The 21,007-nt window shown below is 44.3% G+C and overlaps 2 protein-coding genes across 14 annotated transcripts in view; one reads left to right on the top strand and one right to left on the bottom strand.

The window, feature by feature from the left end:
- The window catches only part of ADCY7 (adenylate cyclase 7), a 55,923-nt gene extending 50,506 nt beyond the window's left edge, over window positions 1-5,417 (top strand). For all 12 annotated transcript variants that reach the window (XM_041767740.1, XM_041767745.1, XM_041767749.1 and 9 more), the window contains 5 exons: window positions 241-387; window positions 1,442-1,546; window positions 1,781-1,895; window positions 2,477-2,601; window positions 2,774-5,417. In XM_041767740.1, coding sequence (XP_041623674.1) covers window positions 241-387; window positions 1,442-1,546; window positions 1,781-1,895; window positions 2,477-2,601; window positions 2,774-2,920 — 639 coding nt within the window. In that variant the 3' untranslated portion in view covers window positions 2,921-5,417. The remainder of the gene's footprint in view (window positions 1-240; window positions 388-1,441; window positions 1,547-1,780; window positions 1,896-2,476; window positions 2,602-2,773) is intronic.
- Window positions 5,418-6,731: 1,314 nt separating this feature from the next.
- The window catches only part of BRD7 (bromodomain containing 7), a 36,851-nt gene continuing 22,575 nt past the window's right edge, over window positions 6,732-21,007 (bottom strand). The window contains exons 7-17 of one of the 2 annotated variants that reach the window (XM_041767905.1): window positions 18,301-18,485; window positions 17,161-17,284; window positions 16,470-16,545; window positions 14,086-14,193; window positions 13,574-13,709; window positions 12,990-13,101; window positions 11,255-11,311; window positions 8,594-8,708; window positions 8,172-8,315; window positions 7,302-7,445; window positions 6,732-6,968 (exon numbers count right to left, since the gene is read on the bottom strand). In XM_041767905.1, coding sequence (XP_041623839.1) covers window positions 6,913-6,968; window positions 7,302-7,445; window positions 8,172-8,315; window positions 8,594-8,708; window positions 11,255-11,311; window positions 12,990-13,101; window positions 13,574-13,709; window positions 14,086-14,193; window positions 16,470-16,545; window positions 17,161-17,284; window positions 18,301-18,485 — 1,257 coding nt within the window. In that variant the 3' untranslated portion in view covers window positions 6,732-6,912. The remainder of the gene's footprint in view (window positions 6,969-7,301; window positions 7,446-8,171; window positions 8,316-8,593; window positions 8,709-11,254; window positions 11,312-12,989; window positions 13,102-13,573; window positions 13,710-14,085; window positions 14,194-16,469; window positions 16,546-17,160; window positions 17,285-18,300; window positions 18,486-21,007) is intronic. The other variant, XM_041767906.1, reaches the window with a different exon arrangement.

Here is a 21,007-nt window from a genome sequence, read left to right as displayed (position 1 = left end):
CCCAGGATACCAGAGCCAGAACCACCCTGAGCCCGCCCCACCCCACCCAGTGGACTTAGACTCCTTATTTTTTAGCAGCCCCTAGATGGGTGTCATGTGTAAGGCAGGCTGAGCGACACTGGCGTCGCGCCCGCCTCCCTTTGAAGGTTTCGTGGGACGGCCTAGGGTGGCTGTGTCCCTGTGTATGTCACCCCTCCCGGCCAGCTGGCACAAGGTGGTTCCCCCCCCCGCCCCATCCAGGACTGGTACCATCAGTCCTACGACTGCGTGTGTGTCATGTTTGCGTCCGTACCGGACTTCAAAGTCTTCTACACGGAGTGTGACGTCAACAAGGAGGGGCTGGAGTGTCTGCGCCTGCTCAACGAGATCATCGCTGACTTCGATGAGGTACGGGCCCGTGCACGGGTCCCTGGGGGGCAGGTGTGCTATACAAATCATGAGAGGGACACGTTCGCCTTTTTCCGTGTTTTCTTCAGTAGGCATTTTGTTATCTTCTCTGCGAGAGGCAGCTGGCTAAGATTAGATTTAGGTCCTTGAAGAAGGCAGCGGTCCCCTTATCTGCGGCTTCTTAGCCGTGGTCAGCTGTGCTCTCGCCGATGACCCCCCTCCTGACATCTGGTCAGGTCAGTTGTGGCCAGATGCCATGCCACAGCATCCCCGTCCTGCACCTCGATTCATCTCATCATGTGGAGGAGGAATGAATGCTATACAGGAAGGCTTTGAAAGACCATTCATGTCACTTTTATTGGGGCACACTGTTAAATCGCTGTTAATCTCTCACTGCGCCTGATTTCTGCACTAAAGCTCATCACAGGCATGTACATGGATGAGAGCGCACATGTTATGTAGGGCCCAGGGGCCCGTGCTTCCAGGCTCCTCCGGGGTCTGGGAATGGATAAGGGGGACTGCCATAGTTTGATTCCCAGTGAAGCCCATGCCATCAGCTGTTCCAGAGGAAGGCAGTCGGTTTGGACTTTTTTACAAAAAAGATTTTAGAGCGTGAGAGCACGTGAGCGCGCATGCAAGCAGTGGGAGGGGGCTAAGGGAAAGGAAGGACTCTTAAGCAGGCTCCATGCTCAGGGCAGAGCCCAACATGGGGCTTGGGGCTTGATCCCACAACTGTGAGATCATGACCCAACCTAAAGCCAAGAGTCAGAAGCCTGACGGACTGAGCCACCGAGTCACCTGGACTTTAATTTTTAGTTGCAGACAATAGACATTCCTGGGTAGATCCTGCTGGGTTGCGCTTGCTCCTTAGAATGAGACTGCAGAGGTGAATGGGAGGCCAAGGGGGCAGGGAGAGAGCCAGAGGCCTTGTCCATGTGTGTACTTGGCTCTCCATTCATAAGGGGAGGCCCAACCTGAGAGAGGCGGGCATTAGGAGCAGTGGTGGGATGGACCCCACCCCTTCTCAGACCCTGGGTGTCCCTTTGCCCCACAGCTGCTCCTAAAGCCCAAGTTCAGCAGTGTTGAGAAGATCAAGACCATTGGCAGCACGTACATGGCAGCTGCGGGGCTCAGCAGCCCCTCAGGGACTGAGAACCAGGTACTGAGTCATGTGGGTGGCCTCATGTCCCAGCCTCATATTAAGGGGATTCAACAGTCCCCAGACCTATCACCTGATTTCGAAGGGACACCCCTTCCTGTCCTGTGAGGGAGGGGCCGAGGACCTCATGGCTTGGCTTGGGGGAGGCGCCTCACACCCACCTGACACCGGGTGGAGGCGGGAAGTCGGGGCCTGGGATCCTATGGCTCCTGTGCACAGCGCTCTGTCCTGCAGGACCTGGAGCGGCAACACGCGCACATTGGCATCATGGTGGAGTTCAGCATTGCCCTGATGAGCAAGCTGGATGGTATCAACCGGCATTCCTTCAACTCCTTCCGCCTCCGAGTTGGTGAGGGCCCAGAGGGTGGGCTGGGCTTGGGGTGGGAGGCCGTGGGAGGCCATGCTCAGATGGGATGATGCACTTCACTGTTGAGCAGGAAAGGTTTGAAAAATCCCTCTTGGTCTTACCACCCTGGCGACTGGGCAATTGCTCTTTGCATATTGTTTATAAAGTTACTTTTGAAAGTTGTGAGATCAGAATAGAACACTACAGAAAATGGAGAACCCAAAATCACCCACCATAACCCTTAAAACATCCTGAGAACAAAGCAAAGTTAATGAACTAACTGCTCTGTGTTAGCTAGCAGGGCTGGTGCTCAAAGCCCACCTGCTCTGTTGGGAAAGGAGCTGATGCTCACCTCAGTCCGACTCCTGGAGCAAGCAGGTGGAAAAAGGCTGCCCAGGGAGTGCCTCCCCCACACCCTGGAGGAGAGCTCCTGTCATGGGCTTGGGAAGCCCCCTCTGACCCCCATTTCAGCTGCCAGTCGGTGCTTTCTGTGGCTGCTGCTGGACTCTGCCCCCCCCCCCCCCCCCAGGGCAGAGCTTGAGGCTTGGTCTCTCAGACCTGCCAACCACAAATGTCACCTTCAGGCATAAACCATGGGCCAGTGATCGCCGGAGTGATTGGGGCCCGAAAGCCTCAGTATGACATCTGGGGAAACACAGTTAACGTTGCCAGCCGGATGGAGAGCACTGGAGAACTTGGCAAGATCCAGGTACAACCCAGCTGGGGCAGCTCGTGATCACAGGGAGGAGTGTCCCACAGGCAAGGGGCCTGGGCATCAGTCAGCTATGGGATCCCAGCCCTGACACACTGCTTGGGGCTGGTTTCTACCCAACAGCAGGTGTTCTTCCTGCTTCCCAGGACCACTATCCTTTTCCTCTCAGGTTACTGAAGAGACATGTACCATCCTCCAGGGACTAGGTTATTCTTGCGAATGCCGAGGACTGATCAACGTCAAAGGCAAAGGCGAACTGAGGACTTACTTTGTCTGTACAGACACTGCCAAGTTCCAAGGGTTGGGACTGAACTGAGGGCTTCTGGTAGGTGCAGAACATGCTAGAAGTGCATTTCCTTCCCTGAGGCAAGCCAAGGGGAGCATTCAGCCCCATGCCAGTCACAAAGGCATTCCAAGGGTTTGGCCATCACTACTCCAGCAGATGGCTTCCTTGCACTTGTGCTAGAGGATTTCTTGGAATGCGTCTGACCCCAGCCCGAGGCGACCACTGAGCCTTGCCACACACAGGCAGCCAGAAACTGCGTGGTCTGAGTCTGCAACACAGCCTCCAGACAGCGTGGATATGCTCACTCGTGAGCTTCAGATCCTCAGCCCGCTAGGTGCTGTGGAGGTCTCAGAGCATGAGCTGGACATACCCTGCCATGGCTGCAAACTACGCCAGTAGGACCTTTTCTAGGTACAGAACTGAGACAAGCTGTCCAGGATGGGCTGGGTACTCCTTTCTCCTCAGCAGAGCAGCAACAGCATTCTGCATTTCTCGCACAGACATTCCAGTAAATAGAGCTGAAAAGGCTGTTTTCCATCTGTGGTTTCATGCAGTAGGGAGGAAAAACCATAATGGACATTTGTTACTTCTTGTCATCTCTAGCATGTGTTTGTTTTAAATGGGTATTAGTGGAGGTTTTATCCTTTTAATGACTTCTTAGACGCTGGACAAAATATCTTCCCTCCAGTGTACCGTCTTTTAAACCACAGACACAGAAGGAGAGCCTATCGTCCAGGGTCCATTGGTTTATGGACCAGCCCAGGTGGGGGTGGGGCTTGGAGGAGTAGAGTGTGGCTCATGGCAAGAAGGCAAGCAGCGGCACAGCCCAGGAAATAAGGCAACCCCTTCTAGTCCCTTCCTGACCATTCACACGTTTGGGGCGTTCCCCTGCAGTCTTCAGCTATGTCTTAGTTTCTGTATTAGAAAGGAGTGGAGTCTGTGTAGACAGGACATAGACAACCTGTCGTGCTTCCTTTTCTTTAGTCCTCACACCTAACGTGAAGAGCTTCCAAATGAAAAGCGTGTACTCCATGTAAGTGTGCAAAGAGGCTCCCATATCTGGGAAGCCAGACCACTCAGAAGTGCTGAGACGGTCTTGTTCTGAATGAATCAAGGCAAGCGCAAAAAGAGGTTTGCAAGATGTGTCTTACACTGCTTCAATTCTCAAAGAATCAGAAGTCAGGTGTAATTGTGGGTCAAGGTGAGAAGGAGCTACACTGCCCATTCCTTTTTCTGAATCAGCTTCACTGCCTCATCTCCAGAGCATGCTCAGGGTTTCCAACACAGCTGCATTTCACAACAGAGCAGGGATTCCCAGTGAGGGGTCCTCCGGGAAACCCCTGCAACTACAGGAAATCTTGCATAGGGGAGACTTCAAAAAGCTTACCCAGGGTTGCAGCCAAGGGCACATAGAGCACTGAAACTGAACCCGCTGCCTGCTCAGGCCATGTCTGTGGGCTTATCAGCCTGAGAAGGGGCTTATCTAATTTGCACAGAGGAGCCAATGCACCAGTGTGGCTCTGAGGCTTGCATGTAACTGGAAGAGATAGGAATGAATTACACGAACTTGCTGTACAAAGGAATTTACAGCAAAAATGCCAAAGGGAATACCCTTACTTAAAAACCGCTTTTATGTACCAAGTTTTCATATAAAGGGCTGGCTTCAGGTGAGTGCTACACTTACATTGGCAGTGGCCAGGGCTGCTCTACAGGGCTCTCCTGGGAGGTCAGGAAGGTTCTGTTGCAGATGTGATTTGGACACACCTACGTGTGCTGGGTCTCTCGGAGGTGGGCCTACTTCTAGTCTTGCAATATTCTAATTTTACTTTTTTTCCTCCAGCAACAGAAATCCCAATTCCGAGTTCAAAAAGTAGTTACCAGTCCTATCTTTTTATTTCCACTTCAAGCCCTGTGTTCAGATAAACACATTTTGTAAGTTCTGAGTTTCTGATGTGCAGACCATTGTGTGGAATGGACTCTAAAAGGCACCTGCAGTCACTTCTGTTCAGTGTGCTTTCCGGTGCCCCGGGCTCTTTACAGGTATTGTTCTATTTTCTGTCAGGATAAGTAGCTTTCCTCACCCTGACCTTTTCTAGGGGTCAGGGGCTGGCTTCAAGATGGCCTCTCTGACTCTAGTGAAAGTCACACCTGAAGTTTTCTGGTTTACTCATTAAGAAAATCTAACAGAAAAGATCATTAACCACTGTACACATTGTGTATATAATAGGTCATGTACAAAAACAGGTTTTGAAAAGGTACATATGAATAATTAAGAATTATTCTGTATACTGAGTATTTATAGATTGTAATATTTGTTTCAAAATGTTGTACTTCATTTTTATAAAGTACTAGTGTTTCTACTTTGTTTAGCATTTCATACATTAAATTAGCAATTTGGAAGATCTGAATGTCCTAAAGTGTTTTGAATTTGTTTTCTTGGTCTGTTTAAGAATCAATTACGGCCTGAATTATAATAAAAAAATTAAACTCTAAAAAGATTTGATAAAATACATTATCTGAAAAATTCTGAAGTTCTTTTGGCAAATGATTTTCAGTAGGTTTTTAAAAGATTGGGTTGTCTTAAGAGAATCAGTTTTGCTAAATGTCAGTATTCAAAGCCAGGAAAATAAAAATAATAAAATGGCTTCTAGCCAGGGGGTTTTACAGTGGCTCCATACAGCCAAGCAGGATCTTACCCTCACCCCGTTCACTGAACCAGACTATGGTGTGGTGCCTGGTTATGGAAGAGGACCGCATGTCTTCTGGTCTCCTACTCAGTTATCTGCTCAAGCAGCTGACCTTTGTATTTCATATAAAAGTAGATGACTCTTAGTTCAGGGGACATGCTGAGGCACAGGTGACCCAGGAGAAATAGTAAACAGAAACAAACTTTCCTTTAAGCTCTGTGATTCCCTTTCTTATTTAGCTTCTCCTACTGTAGTTCTAAGTGACTCAAAATGGAAAAAACAAACAGGACCACCAAAAACAAACAAACAGGACCACCAGAGAGGTTAGTGCTATGAAAATCCTGGTGTGATTTTTTTGGGGGAGTTGGAGGAGATTGAGGGTAGCATAGGGGAGGTACTTCATCACCTTATCCTTCTGCTTAAGAACACCATTCCCATCAAGTGTGCAGGGGGACATATACTTAAAATCATTTTAGAATCTACTAATATTCGTTTTCATGGTGTAATAATGGACAATCTCCCTAGATGGGGATTTTTATTTTTTTTAAATTTTTATTTATTTATGATAGTCACATAGAGAGAGAGAGAGAGAGAGAGAGAGAGAGAGGCAGAGACACAGGCAGAGGGAGAAGCAGGCTCCATGCACCGGGAGCCCGACGTGGGATTCGATCCCGGGTCTCCAGGATCTCACCCTGGGCCAAAGGCAGGCGCTAAACCGCTGTGCCACCCAGGGTTCCCTAGATGGGGATTTTTAAAGCCTCTTAGCTCCGGTCTCGTTTGTGCACCCTAAGGAAGTGGCAGAGTCATTATTTTGACCTGACCATGCCCCAGCCCACTCCTCCTCCCCCTCTGAATGGCAATAGGTCGGAGTCTATGCTACTCCTTCCTCACCAGGCCATTGTTTGAATAAATCATCCAGGTGAAATCTGATAAGTCAGGATAATATAGTCTAATAACTATTTGGTTATTTATTTAATGTGGAGTTTTGCAAATGTGGAAAAAAATGAGGGAGTTCAATTATTTGAGGGGCTTGCTTTTAACGAATGGTCTAGAAAAGGCTGTTTTACTTCCTAAGTGTTTTTCTATCACTTTCATCCTCAGACCCAGCTCTGGGGAAAGGTCAAGGGGCGACTCAGCTGACAGCACAACACTGCTCATAGTCCCAGGCTCAGCTTTATTACCTAATACAAGTCCAATCTCTGGAACATTAAAATTAATTGTCCCGAAGTTTAATTAAAAACACAATTTACAAATATTTAATATCTTCTCAAAAGCATTTCCAAGTTAAGAATGAAAAAAATATGTACATAATATATAATGAAATACCAGTTAGCTTCAAATCCCATCAGGTCCACACTCAGCAACATCAGTCTTTTTAGGTTCTTCAAAATCTGAAAGGAAAAGTTATGGCTTCATTCAGCACTTTCCCCCTTTTAATTAAAAGGTAAAAGTATCATCCAGAAGAGTTAAATGCTGACGGCTCTTTACCACTTTCAAGGTTAAAGACTAGATAGATGTACTACGAGGGTATCATTGTAGGGTTTTTTGCAAATGTGGTCAAATCTTTATTTCCTTCACATCTTGTCTAAAGCATTTATAAAAACAGTTTACACAGTATCAACATGCAGAGACAAAGATCTTTCCAATGTTACTTGAGGGGAGAGGACCTGTGTTCCTTTTGCTCACAATAGCCCTCCGTCCTCCCTGGGACACAGGGCACTTACCTTTTGTTAAATCTACAAAGTTATTTTCCACGATGGGGGAGGGGATGGAAATCCCCATTGCTTTTCGAACTCCATACGTGCTGACAATATCACCTGGTGTGACTTGCTGGGCAAGTTCTTTCAGATTATTGGTCACTTGTTCAGCTAAGAAAAAGAAAAACAGTTTTAAGTTAAAATATGGTTCCTTTAGGTAATAACCAAAACCAGAAGAATAATACAATGTTGACCCTGGAGTGGTTGGGACTGTGCCAGTCCTCCTGCACACAGATTTTTTTTTTTATGATATACCCAGGACTGTAAACATACTCCATTATTATTTTAACATTTTCTTTTCTTTAGCTTTAAGAAACAATACAGGGATCCCTGGGTGGCGCAGCGGTTTGGCGCCTGCCTTTGGCCCAGGGCGCGATCCTGGAGACCCGGGATCGAATCCCACGTCGGGCTCCCGGTGCATGGAGCCTGCTTCTCCCTCTGCCTGTGTCTCTGCCTCTCTCTCTATCTCTCTGTGACTATCATAAATAAATAAATAAATAAATAAAAAAAAAAAAAAAAAAAAAAAGAAACAATACAATACATACTACATACAGAGTATGTTAGTTGACTGCTGATAGATAAGGCTTCCAGTCAACTATTACAGGAGTTAAGTTCTGGGGAGTCAAAAATTACCTGTGGATTTTCAACTGCAGGGTCAGGGAGGAGGGAAGTCAGCCAGCACCCCTAACCTTACGTTATTCAAGGGTCAATTGTGTAAATGTGAACCATGAACCCTTCATGGTTTACTTTGGTGCTGCCTGACAGTGGTTATCACTTCTCAGAAGTTCTCCCCTTTAAGTGTCTCCCGATTCTCCTCTTACCAGAGGTGCAACATACCGAGATGCATTTCCCTGTAAGAGGGACCCAAGAGACAGATCATGTTGGGAGGGGGTCTGGTGCTCAGCCGCTCGTTCTGGGCTTCCTGGAGCTCTCTGAGCAATCTGGTGGTCTCATCAAGTTTCCTCTGGAACATTTCAGCTTCTGTGTAATACGAAGAACAACAGACTAAAGAAAACACGGACATGCTTGTGTTCAATCTTGTATGGAAAAGTGAGTCCTAAGCACTGGAGTTTTGCTATAAGGCTATAGTCTTCTCTCCTCAAAGGAGTAATCCCCCTCAGATGCGATCAACACCACAGACATGCCTTACTCTTCACTGAAGCATGGCCACCTAAGATCTTCCTGTGGTGAATGCCTATGTCAATCTGTGCAAATGTGACATTAAATCATAACGGTCAGGATCGTGAAATGACACTCACCTTCAGAGTCAAACACTTCAACAGGAGCCCCAAAATTTGTTACTGCTTTCAGTGCTGTGAGCCTGTCCTGATTACTGGAGTCTAAACGCCCCGATGGCTCGATTTCTGTAATCTGCTTCAAAAAAGAAAAAGCAAAGGGAAAAAAGGAATTATCTGAGCTTGCTAAGCCCTGGCAGTGCTAGAACATCAGTGAGATAGTTTTTGTATTGACAGGCCATATTATCCCACCCACTGACTTTGGAGTTAGAATTTTGATACATACAAAAACGTCTTTCCAGAATACTTTTATTTTTTTAAAGATTTATTTATTTATTTATGAGAGAGAGAGAGAGAGACACACACACACAGGAGGAGGGAGAAGGAGGCTCCATGCCGGGAACCCAATGCGGGACCCGATCCCGGGACTCCAGGATCACGCCCTGGGCCAAAGGCAGGCGCTAAACCACTGAGCCACCCAGGGATCCCCCCAGAATACTTTTAAAGGGCCATTCCTAAATCCTGGCCAGACAGTATACTGGCTACTTCTCGTGCATATTTCTCATTACGACATGATGTATCCTACACCACACCCGTCATTTGTTCCTTCGGGCAACCGTTCTGAAAAAGAGCCCAGGTACTGCCGATGCCATCAAGAGCTTCTGCGGACTGTGACCATGCCTCCCATCTCCAAGGCTCACAGGCAATATTTTGGCACCCAGTGCAGATGCTCCCACTCCCAGGGCAGAGCCTGAGCACAAGATACTTCCTGGGTCTCCTCCTGGCCCCAAAGCCAGGCTGTTGGTATTACATGGGAGAAACGAAATCCTATAAAGGGTGGAGTTTTATTTTTGCAATGACAAGACTCAGAGTTTCCATAACCTCAACACTGCTTTTGAGGAAGAGATTAGCCCAGATAACAAGTCACCCGAAGTTAATGGTTCCATTTAGACTCTGGCATTACTTAAAAAAAAAAAAAAAAAAAAAAGACTCTGGCATTGCGCTACAGACATGTATGTGAACCCCTCCCCAGTGTCCACCCCCTCACTCCCCCGCCCCAGCCCATTCCTCTACCTACTTAGGGGTAGGAGTGCGTGGAGAGAGACAAGCAATATATACCTACAGCTTTCTCTCTGGGTTGGCCTCAGCACCCTACTCCACCAGCTGTTCATTTTTTACCCAGCCTCCCTTCCCATCAAGATTTCCTGCCTTCCTGTTCCCTCACTAAGCACATGATCTTGCTTGAGCCTCGTTCCCTGCAAACGTGATTTCAAATGTCCCACCCATACCTGCATCCATCCTTCCTGGAGCTCATATTCAAGCTCTCCTAACCCTCAGTTACCAGGCTCACATGTGTCTGCTCTCACGCCCCCACTTCCTCGGCTCAAGGAACTCTCTGTGTTCTAACCCCTCCTCCCCTACCACCACTGCCACCACATTACTGCCCCTGCTCCAATGATGGTTACAAACAACAGTGGCCGCCCTTACTGGGCTCATCTGCTGGCGGTGGACACTGCTGGGCTCCTTCCCGTATGTCTGTCTTTTCTACCTTACGATTGGTCTTTACCAATGTTCTGTCCCTCAGCCTCTACCCAATGTTCTCTCTGGACAATCTAGTTCACCCCTGTACACCAATACTCTTCCCACACACCTGTAACCCAGGCACGGGAGTCCCCTGCCCCCCTGCAACACCATCCCCAATCACCCCTGTGAGGGGTGCCGGGTGCAGTCGCTCTCCCTGCTGGAGGGGAGCTCCTTCGCCAGCACTTTTTTTTTTTTAAGAGATTTTATTTATTTATTCATGAGACACACACAGACAGAGAGGCAGAGACACAGGTGGAGGGAGAAGCAGGCTCCATGTGGGGCGCCCGACACAGGACTCAATCCCGGGACTCCAGGGTCATGCCCTGGGCCGGAGGCAGGTGCCAAACCGCTGAGCCACCCAGGGATCCCCCTTCTCCAGCACTCTGATGGGAGTTCACGACGCCATGATCTGTCTCATGCACCAGGTCCTGCCGACCTGACTTCTGTATTTCTCTTGACTGTGTATCTCAATTCCCTTCCTCTGTATTGCCATGCCTGGCAGTGTTTTGCCCAGACAAGCCCCGGAATTCTTCACGGGTCTCCTCTTCCAGCTCCTCTCCCCTCTCCCCACATTTCCTCAGGGTTTCCTGTCTTCCAGGGTAACATCTCAGCTTCTTGGCACTGCCTACAGACTCTCTGTCACGAGGGCCTCCTGACCCTCCCTCTTCTGCCCAGGTACCCTGTGCTCACACGCCATCTGTGCTCGCTACACATATGCCCTGTCCTCTTGCATCCATTTCTGTCACTCCACGTGCAGATTCAGCCCACTGCCCACTGCCCGCTGGGAAAATGTCTATTCATCTTTCTAGACCCACTTCGCCCAGGATCCTCTCTGTGAGGACCTCCTCTGCTATCCAGAGCAGCTCTGATCTGTGTTCCTACACCACATTCGGTAGCACATGTGGGAGCTGGTGCTGGCTCCCTCGCTCACATGCCTGTGTACTGCACTAGCTGCTGCTACACTTCCCACAGGCAAAAAGAGTTCCTTTATTTAAGGAGATACTCAATAAATAATTTTCTTTAAAAACAAAATTTTATCATTTAGGTCTTGTGGCTTATCCTCCATTTAAATATTTTTTATGAAGAATAAAATATGATTACCTCCATTTCTTTTGCTGTGTCAAGGATCCTAGTCTGGCTTTCATCTTCAGGTGATGGCTAGAAGTATAAAGAAAAACAATTTTTTATTAAAAGATATTTTAAAAAGGTAAATATCAAGAAAAATAAAAAATATTAGGAGTCTCAAGGCAAGATTATGAATTATTGGAACTTCATTTTTTTTTTTTTTTTAATTTTTTATTTATTTATGATAGTCACAGAGAGAGAGATTGAGAGAGGCAGAGACACAGGCGGAGGGAGAAGCAGGCTCCATGCACCGGGAGCCTGATGTGGGATTCGATCCCGGGTCTCCAGGATCGCGCCCTGGGCCAAAGGCAAGCGCCAAACCGCTGCGCCACCCAGGGATCCCCTGGAACTTCATTTTTAAAACCAAAAACAAATTTTTTTTTTTTAATTTTTTTTTTAATTTTATTTATGATAGTCACAGAGAGAGAGAGGCAGAGACACAGGGGGAGGGAGAAGCAGGCTCCATGCACCGGGAGCCTGATGTGGGATTCGATCCCGGGTCTCCAGGATCGCGCCCCGGGCCAAAGGCAGGCGCCAAACCGCTGCGCCACCCAGGGATCCCCCCAAAAACAAATTAAATACAGTAAATGGCATTTTGAGAAAATTTGTGTGTCAAAAGTATGTACTACTGGTAACTTCAAGATTGATCTTTCTGTGCCCAAGCAAAAAGCACTACAAATATATGAAGGTTTTTGGTAAATACACAGAAATGCCTAATAAATGGAGCTGGTTTTCAACAACAGGTAAATCTATGACAAGGAGAAAAACAGGAGGCACTCCAGGGACTATTTTGCATTAACAGAGCAATATTCTTGGATAACAGAGGATTACTGTAAAATATTCAAATGCTACAGAGAATGTGAAAGCTTCCCATAATCCTAGCCGTCAGGGGTCACATACATAAACAACAGACAAAAGTATCATCCACAAAAATCAATAATGATGTGATTTTTTTGGAAAGGCTATATTATGATTTTTTAACCAATTCTCAGTTTTTTAAAGTTATAAACAATGTATCCTTATATAGAACTTTTTTTTAACTAAGATATAGTCTGAGAAGAACTGCTGGATCAATCAGACTGATGGGAGGGTTATAGGAAAAACATTTTTGAATGGATGTGAAGTGGCACGTGAGGAAAGCAGCTCATGTGGGAAGATTGTACAGCAGCAGTTCTCGATAAACTTGAGGTGCTGACTCAGCACTGGACAGTCACCCAAGGACCAGCAGCCATGGATACAATGGGGGCAGAGGACAAGGTGACAGCAGCCATAGCCATCAGGAAGAGCTAGGGCCCCAAGGAAGCTCTGTACTCTTTTTCTTGTGTCCCCATCACTGTGTTCTTACTGCATAATCAAGAAAAGGACATTTTCTATCATTTCAGTCCACTCCGTTTCAATCCAGTGAGTGAGACTTCCCTTTTCTGTTAGGGTACACGGCACCAGCTGACTTGTGAGCCATTAACCCCATCCTGATTCCTACATCCCCAAGATCGGGAGATAATGACAGTCTTCTGCCCTCACAGACCCTGCTAGCTGACTTACTCGTTTCCGTTCATTGACCTCCACCCATAGTCCCCACCCAGGCCAGGCTGCCTTTTCAGGGGAAATGTAGCTCAGTTGTCACCTTGGTGACTCCCATGGTTTCATAACACCAAGTGACTAATGCTGAGAGCCAATATTAAATTACCCATTTCTTTAGCAGCCTTCTTACCATCTCCAACTCTTGCAGGGTTCTAGAATGGCCTCCTTTTGTTAAAACATCCAATAAACTATCTGCCATCACATATGGATAATCCTGGCACGTAGCCAAAAACTCATGGATGCTGAAAGAGACAGTGTTGGGAAAGTTACTTCCACATAAATCACCTCCATTGGTTTAATCTTCCTATGCCAGCTATTTCCATCAGACATGCCTTAGTTTATAAAATGCCATAGTGTAAAAATTTCTGTCTAGGTACACCAACATATCTAGGTACAACACCAGACTGGTAGGTTTACCAGTGATACCTTTATCATCTTGAGAAGTAAACACTATCAAGAACATAGTGAAATGAAATGCTCCTAGGGAATCCTTCAAAGAAAAATAAGACTCTCTCAATGGTCAAGGCTCTTGGGCCCAGTCCTGAACTTGCTACTGCCCTTTACTACCTCCCTAAGGTAATCTTACCTCAGGACTCACACATGTACTGGGAGTATCAAGGCTACCCCTCTGGTTTGGACCACACCCTCTGGATACACAGGTCGATCAGTGTTTTAGAATATGGCACTCAGGATACTGATGAACTGGTCACTCACCTGAAGTCACTGGGAAGATCAGAGTCTTCCCCATAGGCTGAATAGATTAGATCCGAATCGTCCTTGCTGATATTTGCAAATGTGGAGTCATAATGTGGAGCATAAGAACTGTAGGGTCCATAATTCAAGTATAACACTGTTGACAGAAATCAAATACTACTATACTGTCCCTTTCACTTGTGTGTCAATCTAATTTTTGTTTTATTAAAGATTATTCCCTTCTAATTTTATTGCTTCACTGACTGGTATAACAAATCTAAGGTAGATAGTTCCCCTCCCGGATTCTTGTGAGTCACAACTCAAGTGACTTTTTCCCCACAAAGGGGAGATAGAGGAAAGAAAGCACAAAACTTATTTTGAATTCTAACAGCTGATTTCTCAGGTTTTTCCAAAGTTAATAAAACAGTTGATTCACATTGCAAAGATACCATCAAGAGAGTTAAATAAATGGTAATCATGCTTTCCTTTCCCCTTAACTGCTTGAGCGAGGAGAAAAACACAAGAAGCCTTACCTGGAGTGACTTTGTTCCTTTTGTCTTCCTTGAACCCCTGCAAAGTATTCACTCCAGACTGAAGCCTTCCAGTTGTCATTCCCAGTCTCACAGGGCAGTAACCTGGTTCTGAAACAGAAGGGCGGGCATGCTGTGGGAGGGGCATGTGGTAAGGAGCTGAGGGGTGCTCTGCGGGGTGTCTGCACCCACACTGCTTTGTGCCATCTATGTGACTCTGTCAAGGGGCCTGGGTAGTCCTTCCATACCCATCTTTCACATAGGAAAACCTTAGCTTAGCAAGGGAGGGATGGAGCCAGGACCAAAACCTTGTCCTTTTCATCACACTCTACTGCTTCCTGGAATTCCTTATAATCACATTGCATTTCACTTTAAAAAAAAAAAAAAAAAAAAAAAAGAATTTAAAAATTGAACTTTACTTTGATGGAAGTAAACCAGTAGAAAAAGTTAGTAAAAACTAAGGAAAAATACCTGATTAAAGACAAGAATTCGGGCAGCCCTGGTGGCTCAGCGGTTTAGTGCTGCCTTCAGTCCAGGACGTGATCCTGGAGACCTGGGATCGAGTCCCATGTCAGGACCCTGCATGGAGCCTGCTTCTCCCTCTGCCTGTCTCTCTGCCTCTCTCATGAATAAATGAATAAAATCTTTAAAAAATATATAAAAATTATAAAGACAAGAACTCATCATATATTCAGGAAAAATTAGCATGTTACTCCACCCTGGATTATAGGCTGTGGCCACAGGTGACCAGTGTGATAAAATGAAAGCACTTGTGAGCAACACTGCACACTTAAGTTATATCTTTTCTCTCAGCAACAGTCTGGAATGTGGTAGGAAGACGAACCTGAGAAGCGAACAGGGACAAAGCTTCCACCTTAGACCAGTACACTGGCCTCTTCGGGAGCTGCGGTCATGTGAGAAGCCAGGTCAGCCTGGGCCACACTGACTATGCCTCCAGGAGCTGGATGTGCCAAAAAGCAGAGCAAGGGCACACAGACTGCTGGACACAAAGAAAAGGGCAGATCTTAAAGTGTCACCTAAATCATTAGTTGCATCTCCTTACCACCAAATTCTCATAATAGCTATACTAGAAAGATCGAGTTCTCAACCTTGTGGCATTTCCTTTGACCCAAGACCATATAAACTTATATTACAAAAAGTCCACACAAAAGCAAAAAGTGGGTTTTTGTTTTTTTCTTTTTCAAACAGCACCAGTTCCTTTTCTTCTAAGTGAGGGAACTCTGCCAGCATTTCAAGAGTGGAGTGCAATGCTAAAAGACATCAAGAGGCTCCCTGGTGTAGCCCTCAAATGCATCAGGATCTTCCAGGATGCTTCAAGGTCTCTTACTCTTATTCCCTAACCCCTTACTCACTTTTTTGGGACCAATCTAAACGTCATCTTGCTAGGAAGAAGGAAGCCTTCTCTGACCCCCAGACACTAGATTGGTCCCTTCTGTCATGTCCTGTCGCAGCTGCCCTCAACATGGCAGACAAGCTGCAGTTCTTTACACAATTATGCTCGTTTGTGCCTCCATTCCCCACCCTACAGACAAAAAGGGAAGGGACTTATCTCTCCCATTCTGTTCCCTACTATACACTTAGCTCCACCTCCAGCTCCCAAGCCAGGCCTTGCCTGCAGCAAACGAAGAATACTAGAGACTGTTAACTGAAGTGTCATCATTCATTTCCATATCCCTGTGATCTATCAGCAGCAGGAAAATGAGTATTTAGAAAATAACATTCTCACATTTTCTTATCCCAACACGATTGTCTCCCCTTCGACGAATGACAAAAAGTTCTTATTCTTCCAGCAAATTTCAAACTATCCTCTATACTATTGCTATTAAAATACCATCTGAGAAAATAAAAATATGACTGGGGTTCTAAAGCAGTGCTTCCCAATCTTTACAAACTTTCTACCACTGGAGGAAAAGATGTGTCGTGTCATCGGGCATATGTTATTCTGTTACTATTAAGGTACTATATGGCATACATATTCACTTTATTCACTGAAATTTTAAAAAGCCAGTCAAATTTATTATGTTATAATAAGAGCGTTTTGAGATGCCTCCAGAAATAACTGAGCGTACTTACCAGTCTCTTAGAGCCAGAGCTAGAAACTGTGTCATTTTTGGGCTTTAATGGTGGGTCTGATATTCCAGGGACTTTGTATTTTAAAGAAAATTGGATCTCTATAATACCTGCTTTAAATTGAGGTAAAGCCAGGCCAGCTATTTAGCACGAAATACATGATGTCTAGCCAAGTTCTTTGGGGATGACAATACAATTGGATTGCTCAGTATCCAGCTTGTTGTTTTAAAATGTCACCCAGGCTACCGTTCTTTGCCAAACAGCAAGTTCACGTACATTTTGATCTTTGAGCTTACCTCCTACAATGGGATCCACAGGATGGAGAAGCCCCAGCGTTGTTGTTCCATCTGGTTTTCTCCTTTCAAATTCACACTGCAACACCCAAAGTATTCAAATGTCATAAGCCATTTTTATGTATCACATTCATATGCATGTACATATACATGTATATATCTCACACCAGAAAGCCTTACTTAAGTGTAATCAAACTGATATTATGAGTTGCTGTTGTTACATTTAGACACTGATTTTCCCACCTGGCTGCACAAACACTGGGTCTAATTGGCTGCAGAAATGAAGCTCAGGGAAACCTCAGGATGGTAAAGAGCTGCGTGGGGGCCTTCAGGTCTCTCTGTTCTGCCCATACTCTACTAGAAAAGGAGGATACTGGAGACCAGGGGAGAGGAGTGACCTGATGACAGTCATGTATTAGTCCATCTGGTTTTAAAACCAATGTGCTAAAAACTGATTTCAAGAGACCAGAGTATAATTGTTCATTTTCCAAGTTTAGAACACATTAACTTAACTAAAATCCAGTAACATAGTAAAAGATCATGTACTTTACAAATATATTATTAAAATTTCCTTCCCTGGGAGTTGTACTAAACCGCTCTATGGCAGACATGGGTTAAAAGTGCACAAGTAATCTGAAAATTGCAAGCCTCAGATGATGAGGCAGTAGGTAGTAAAAAGAAAAAGGCCAATCACCTGGCTGTTAACAAGCCGTCTGGTCAGCTTTCCTCCGGATTCCTTAACAATTCGGTCAATCTGCTCCTGCTCTCTTTCTAAATTATTGCTCTTACATTTATCTTCAAGCAGATCTTTATCTTTCCTGAAAACACACATTAATACTAAGTAAAAAAAAAAAAAAGATAAGATGAAAACATTAAAATGAATTCCAAATAGGAGCACAACTCGACTGGAGGCATTTGCACAACAGTCACCAATTACAGCTTTGTTCCTCAGTGGCCCAGAAGGCCCCAGAACACACACAACAGTAAGGCAAACCCAACACTCTGGTTAGTTCCCTCCTTTGTGTGTCCAGCACCACCTGTCTTGAACATTTTTCTCAATACAGTCACACTAATGGATTCTACCTCAAACATATTTTGAATGGAGAGGAACATAATTTTATTCTTAAAATCTGATTTTAAAATTTAAAATGAAATACATTTAAATTGTACAAATCTTAGAAACAGAATACAAGTATGTCAGAAACTTGCGTTGTCTTATACCAGCAGAAATCCCAGACTGTTAACTAGAACCCTCTTCCGGAGTTGACAGTGAGGTATGGGGCACCAGGGCTGCCAGTCAGTGGGGTCAGCGGGTGTACACAACTGGGTCCAGCCGTGCTGGCTGCCTGGGAGGACCAGGGCTGAGTTATTGCTCCTCCCAGGTGATGATGTCTGGTGGAAAACATGCGCACACCTCAGTAACAACAGCCCATTTGTTTAAGAAGTAGCTTCCACAATGTGTGGGTTGCATTTATTGTCTCAACCCCTTTATGGAATGAAGTTAACGAACGCAGATTTTTTTTTTCTTCAATAGAGAATTCTGTTTCAATAAATTCACTGACAGTGAGTCCCTAAAGGTAATGTACTGGTTTTAAAACTACTTTCATAAGTATACATATTCAGAACTGTTTTCTGAACTACGTTTAGACAATTCCAAGAGGTGCGTTGTATAAGACAGGGATCACATCACCAAAATGGACTTTCATGCCAAAAACCAAACAACCACGGGTAGACCTCGACTTGGTCTTCCCAGGGTAGGCACCGAACCGGTATTTTTCCCTTCTTACTGGTCTGAGAAAGATAGCTTAACTTTAATATTCCAAAGCTTCTTTACTTTTTGTTTTCTTTATTGGGACTCTTGAAGGCTTGTGCTTCGGTATCTCCAGAGTCTTCCCTCTCTCTCGGCCAGCAGCCACTGTCCTCTCCACTCTGCGAGATGTCTGTTCTATCTTTCTGCTTTCGACTTTTTTGCAAGTCTGCCATGAATTCTATGCTCTGCTTCAGGCTCTGAATTCTCTCCTAAAAATATTCAAGAATATTCTCATTGTATATTTGTCATTAATTTTTAAAGTGATGCATTTCTTTCTCACAATGTGAGTTTGAACTTATTGTCATTAACTAGGGAAGAAAGGCAATTAAATGTAATTATACCAAGAGAGTATGTTTGGGGATCAGGACAATATAGTCTATTCCCTCAATTCAGATAATTTAATTTCCGATGTAAGAAAATGCTTTATAAGTTGACTACAACACTGAAAGTTTTTTATAGAAGAGAAAGCATGAATACTAGGAGAATTTAGTTTAATAGCATGCTAAAATTTTATATTTAACAGAATAGCTTATCTTTTGAAATTTAAGAATTATCAGGGATTTCAAAAGCTAGAGGACATGAACATGTAAATACCCTTATTCTCTGGTATCCTAGGATAACTACTGAAGACTGGCATTTTTCTCTGTGTGAAAACAACATGCTTCAAGGAGAGTAAAACGTTGCTAGCATGGTTTCTTTCCCAGAAAGCATAATGTTCTTCTTACCAAAGAAGTCTTGTTTCTATTTTGTGAAACATGTACTTAATTTTCCATTGCATTGACATGCTGCGAAATTTTCTTTGTGGTTAAGAGCATGAGGTTTCTGGAGGCACATTTGTTTCTGGCGACTACTTTGACTTTTAACTCTAAGCACTGTCACTGGATAAAATATGGAGTGCAGTCTCCTTAGGGCTGCATGGCAACGCCAGGGAAGACTTGCAGAAAAACAGAAACTGAGAACTGGAAAGGACCAGAGGTGATTCAAATAAGAGCATAGCCCAGAAATGCTAAATGCCTCACCCAAGGTCACAGAACTCTGAGGTCTTATCAGGGGCCCTGTCTCATCATACTCTTCTGTATTAGCAGGGCAGACTATGAGAGCCTCCAGAACATGGACCTACTATTTTTACTGAACTTTTATTTTAAGGTAGTCTTCCAATCATCCAAGTGATATATTTCATTGCAACAATGGTTTGAGTAGAGGGGAAAATATAAACCTTGTGAATTTATCATTATGTCAGTATTTCTCTAAGCATTACACATATTATTAGCAAATTAGAATTACACTGAATATTTGGGATTTTTCTTTAATAAATTACAATAATTTCCCCTCCACATCATTTAAATACTCTTCAAAGTGTTTTTAAAGTGTATAGTATTTTATCCTATGTACTATGGTCTAATTAATATCCTGCTATAGGACATTTAGATTATTTCCAAGTTTCCACTATCATAAACAAAAGTCTCATGAACATCCCTGTAAATAAATCTCTCCAAGAACTTCTTTAGGATAAATTCCCAGAAATGGTACTGTATGTTAACTATATTTTATTTACTTTTGTTATTTTTAAAATTATTTATTTATCCATGAGAGACAGAGAGAGAGAGAGAGAGAGAGAGAGATATGCAGAGACACAGGTAGAGGTAGAGGCAGAAGCAGGCTCTATGCAGGGAGCTTGATGTGAGACTTGATCCTGGGTTTCCAGGATCACACCCTGGGCTGAAGGCAGCGCTAAACTGGGCTGCCCTGTATGTTAACTATATTTTAAAAGAAAATTCCTGGAAGTGGAAACACTAGGTCATCAGGCTCTTGGTATTTACTACCAAACTGCTCTCCAGAAGTTTTATCAATGTATATATTAGTGTTTGAAAGTGTCTCTGAATCATTACCAAGCTGAAAAATAGTCAAAAGAATTTGCCAATCTGATTTTTAAGAAACATGTCTTATTTTAATATATACTCAAAAAATATTAGGGAGTATAATTATCTCTGGAACTTTTTATTGGCCATTTGTGTTTTCCCTTATGTACGTCACTTGGGTAATTCACTGCCTTATCTCTATCTCTAGTACCTAAATCAGAGGCTGGCACACTGGAAGTACTCAATAAATGGTGTTAAGTGAATGGGGTTAGGCCATGAAGTTCTCAGTTATCTTCTTATTTCCACTCTGGAATCTCATAAAGCAGAACTCACATTAAAAACATCTTGGAATTTAAAAAAAAATAACACACACAAAATTAAAAGAACTAGAGAAATTCTCTAAATTTCAACACGAATCATTGGAAAAAGCTGAGTTTTATTTTACTTTGAAAGTCTTTTTTTTTTTTTTTAATTAAGATGTTTTCAAATTAGCATACTACTTATCAGTCCTCAGCTTTACAGTATTAAATGATTGAAAGGGTTTAACTCTTTGCCACAGCTAACGCTCATGTGCTTACGCACACATTGGGCATGGCTGCCTGGCTCCATCAGGTAAGGACTACTGAGGCCGCCTAAGTAGGCCTGCCTAAGGTCACTTAGCGTCTCGAGGGCACAGCCAGGACTTAAGCCTGGATTCTAAAGCCACTATGCTGCCAACAGTAGTTTGTATTACTTTGTTTGTAGTATAATGCAGCGTTCTAGAATTTATCTCAGAGATCAAAAAAAGTTATTCAACTACGTCCGTGGTTTATAAAAATGTCTACTAATAGTCAATATTTGTGTGTAAATGAAAAAAATCATACATGACTGCT

This window comes from Vulpes lagopus, chromosome 8, assembly GCF_018345385.1.
Source record: "Vulpes lagopus strain Blue_001 chromosome 8, ASM1834538v1, whole genome shotgun sequence".
NCBI classification, from domain to species: Eukaryota; Metazoa; Chordata; class Mammalia; order Carnivora; family Canidae; genus Vulpes; species Vulpes lagopus.
The sequence above is the reverse complement of the archived record's forward strand: the minus strand, read 5'-3'. Positions and strand labels throughout refer to the sequence as shown.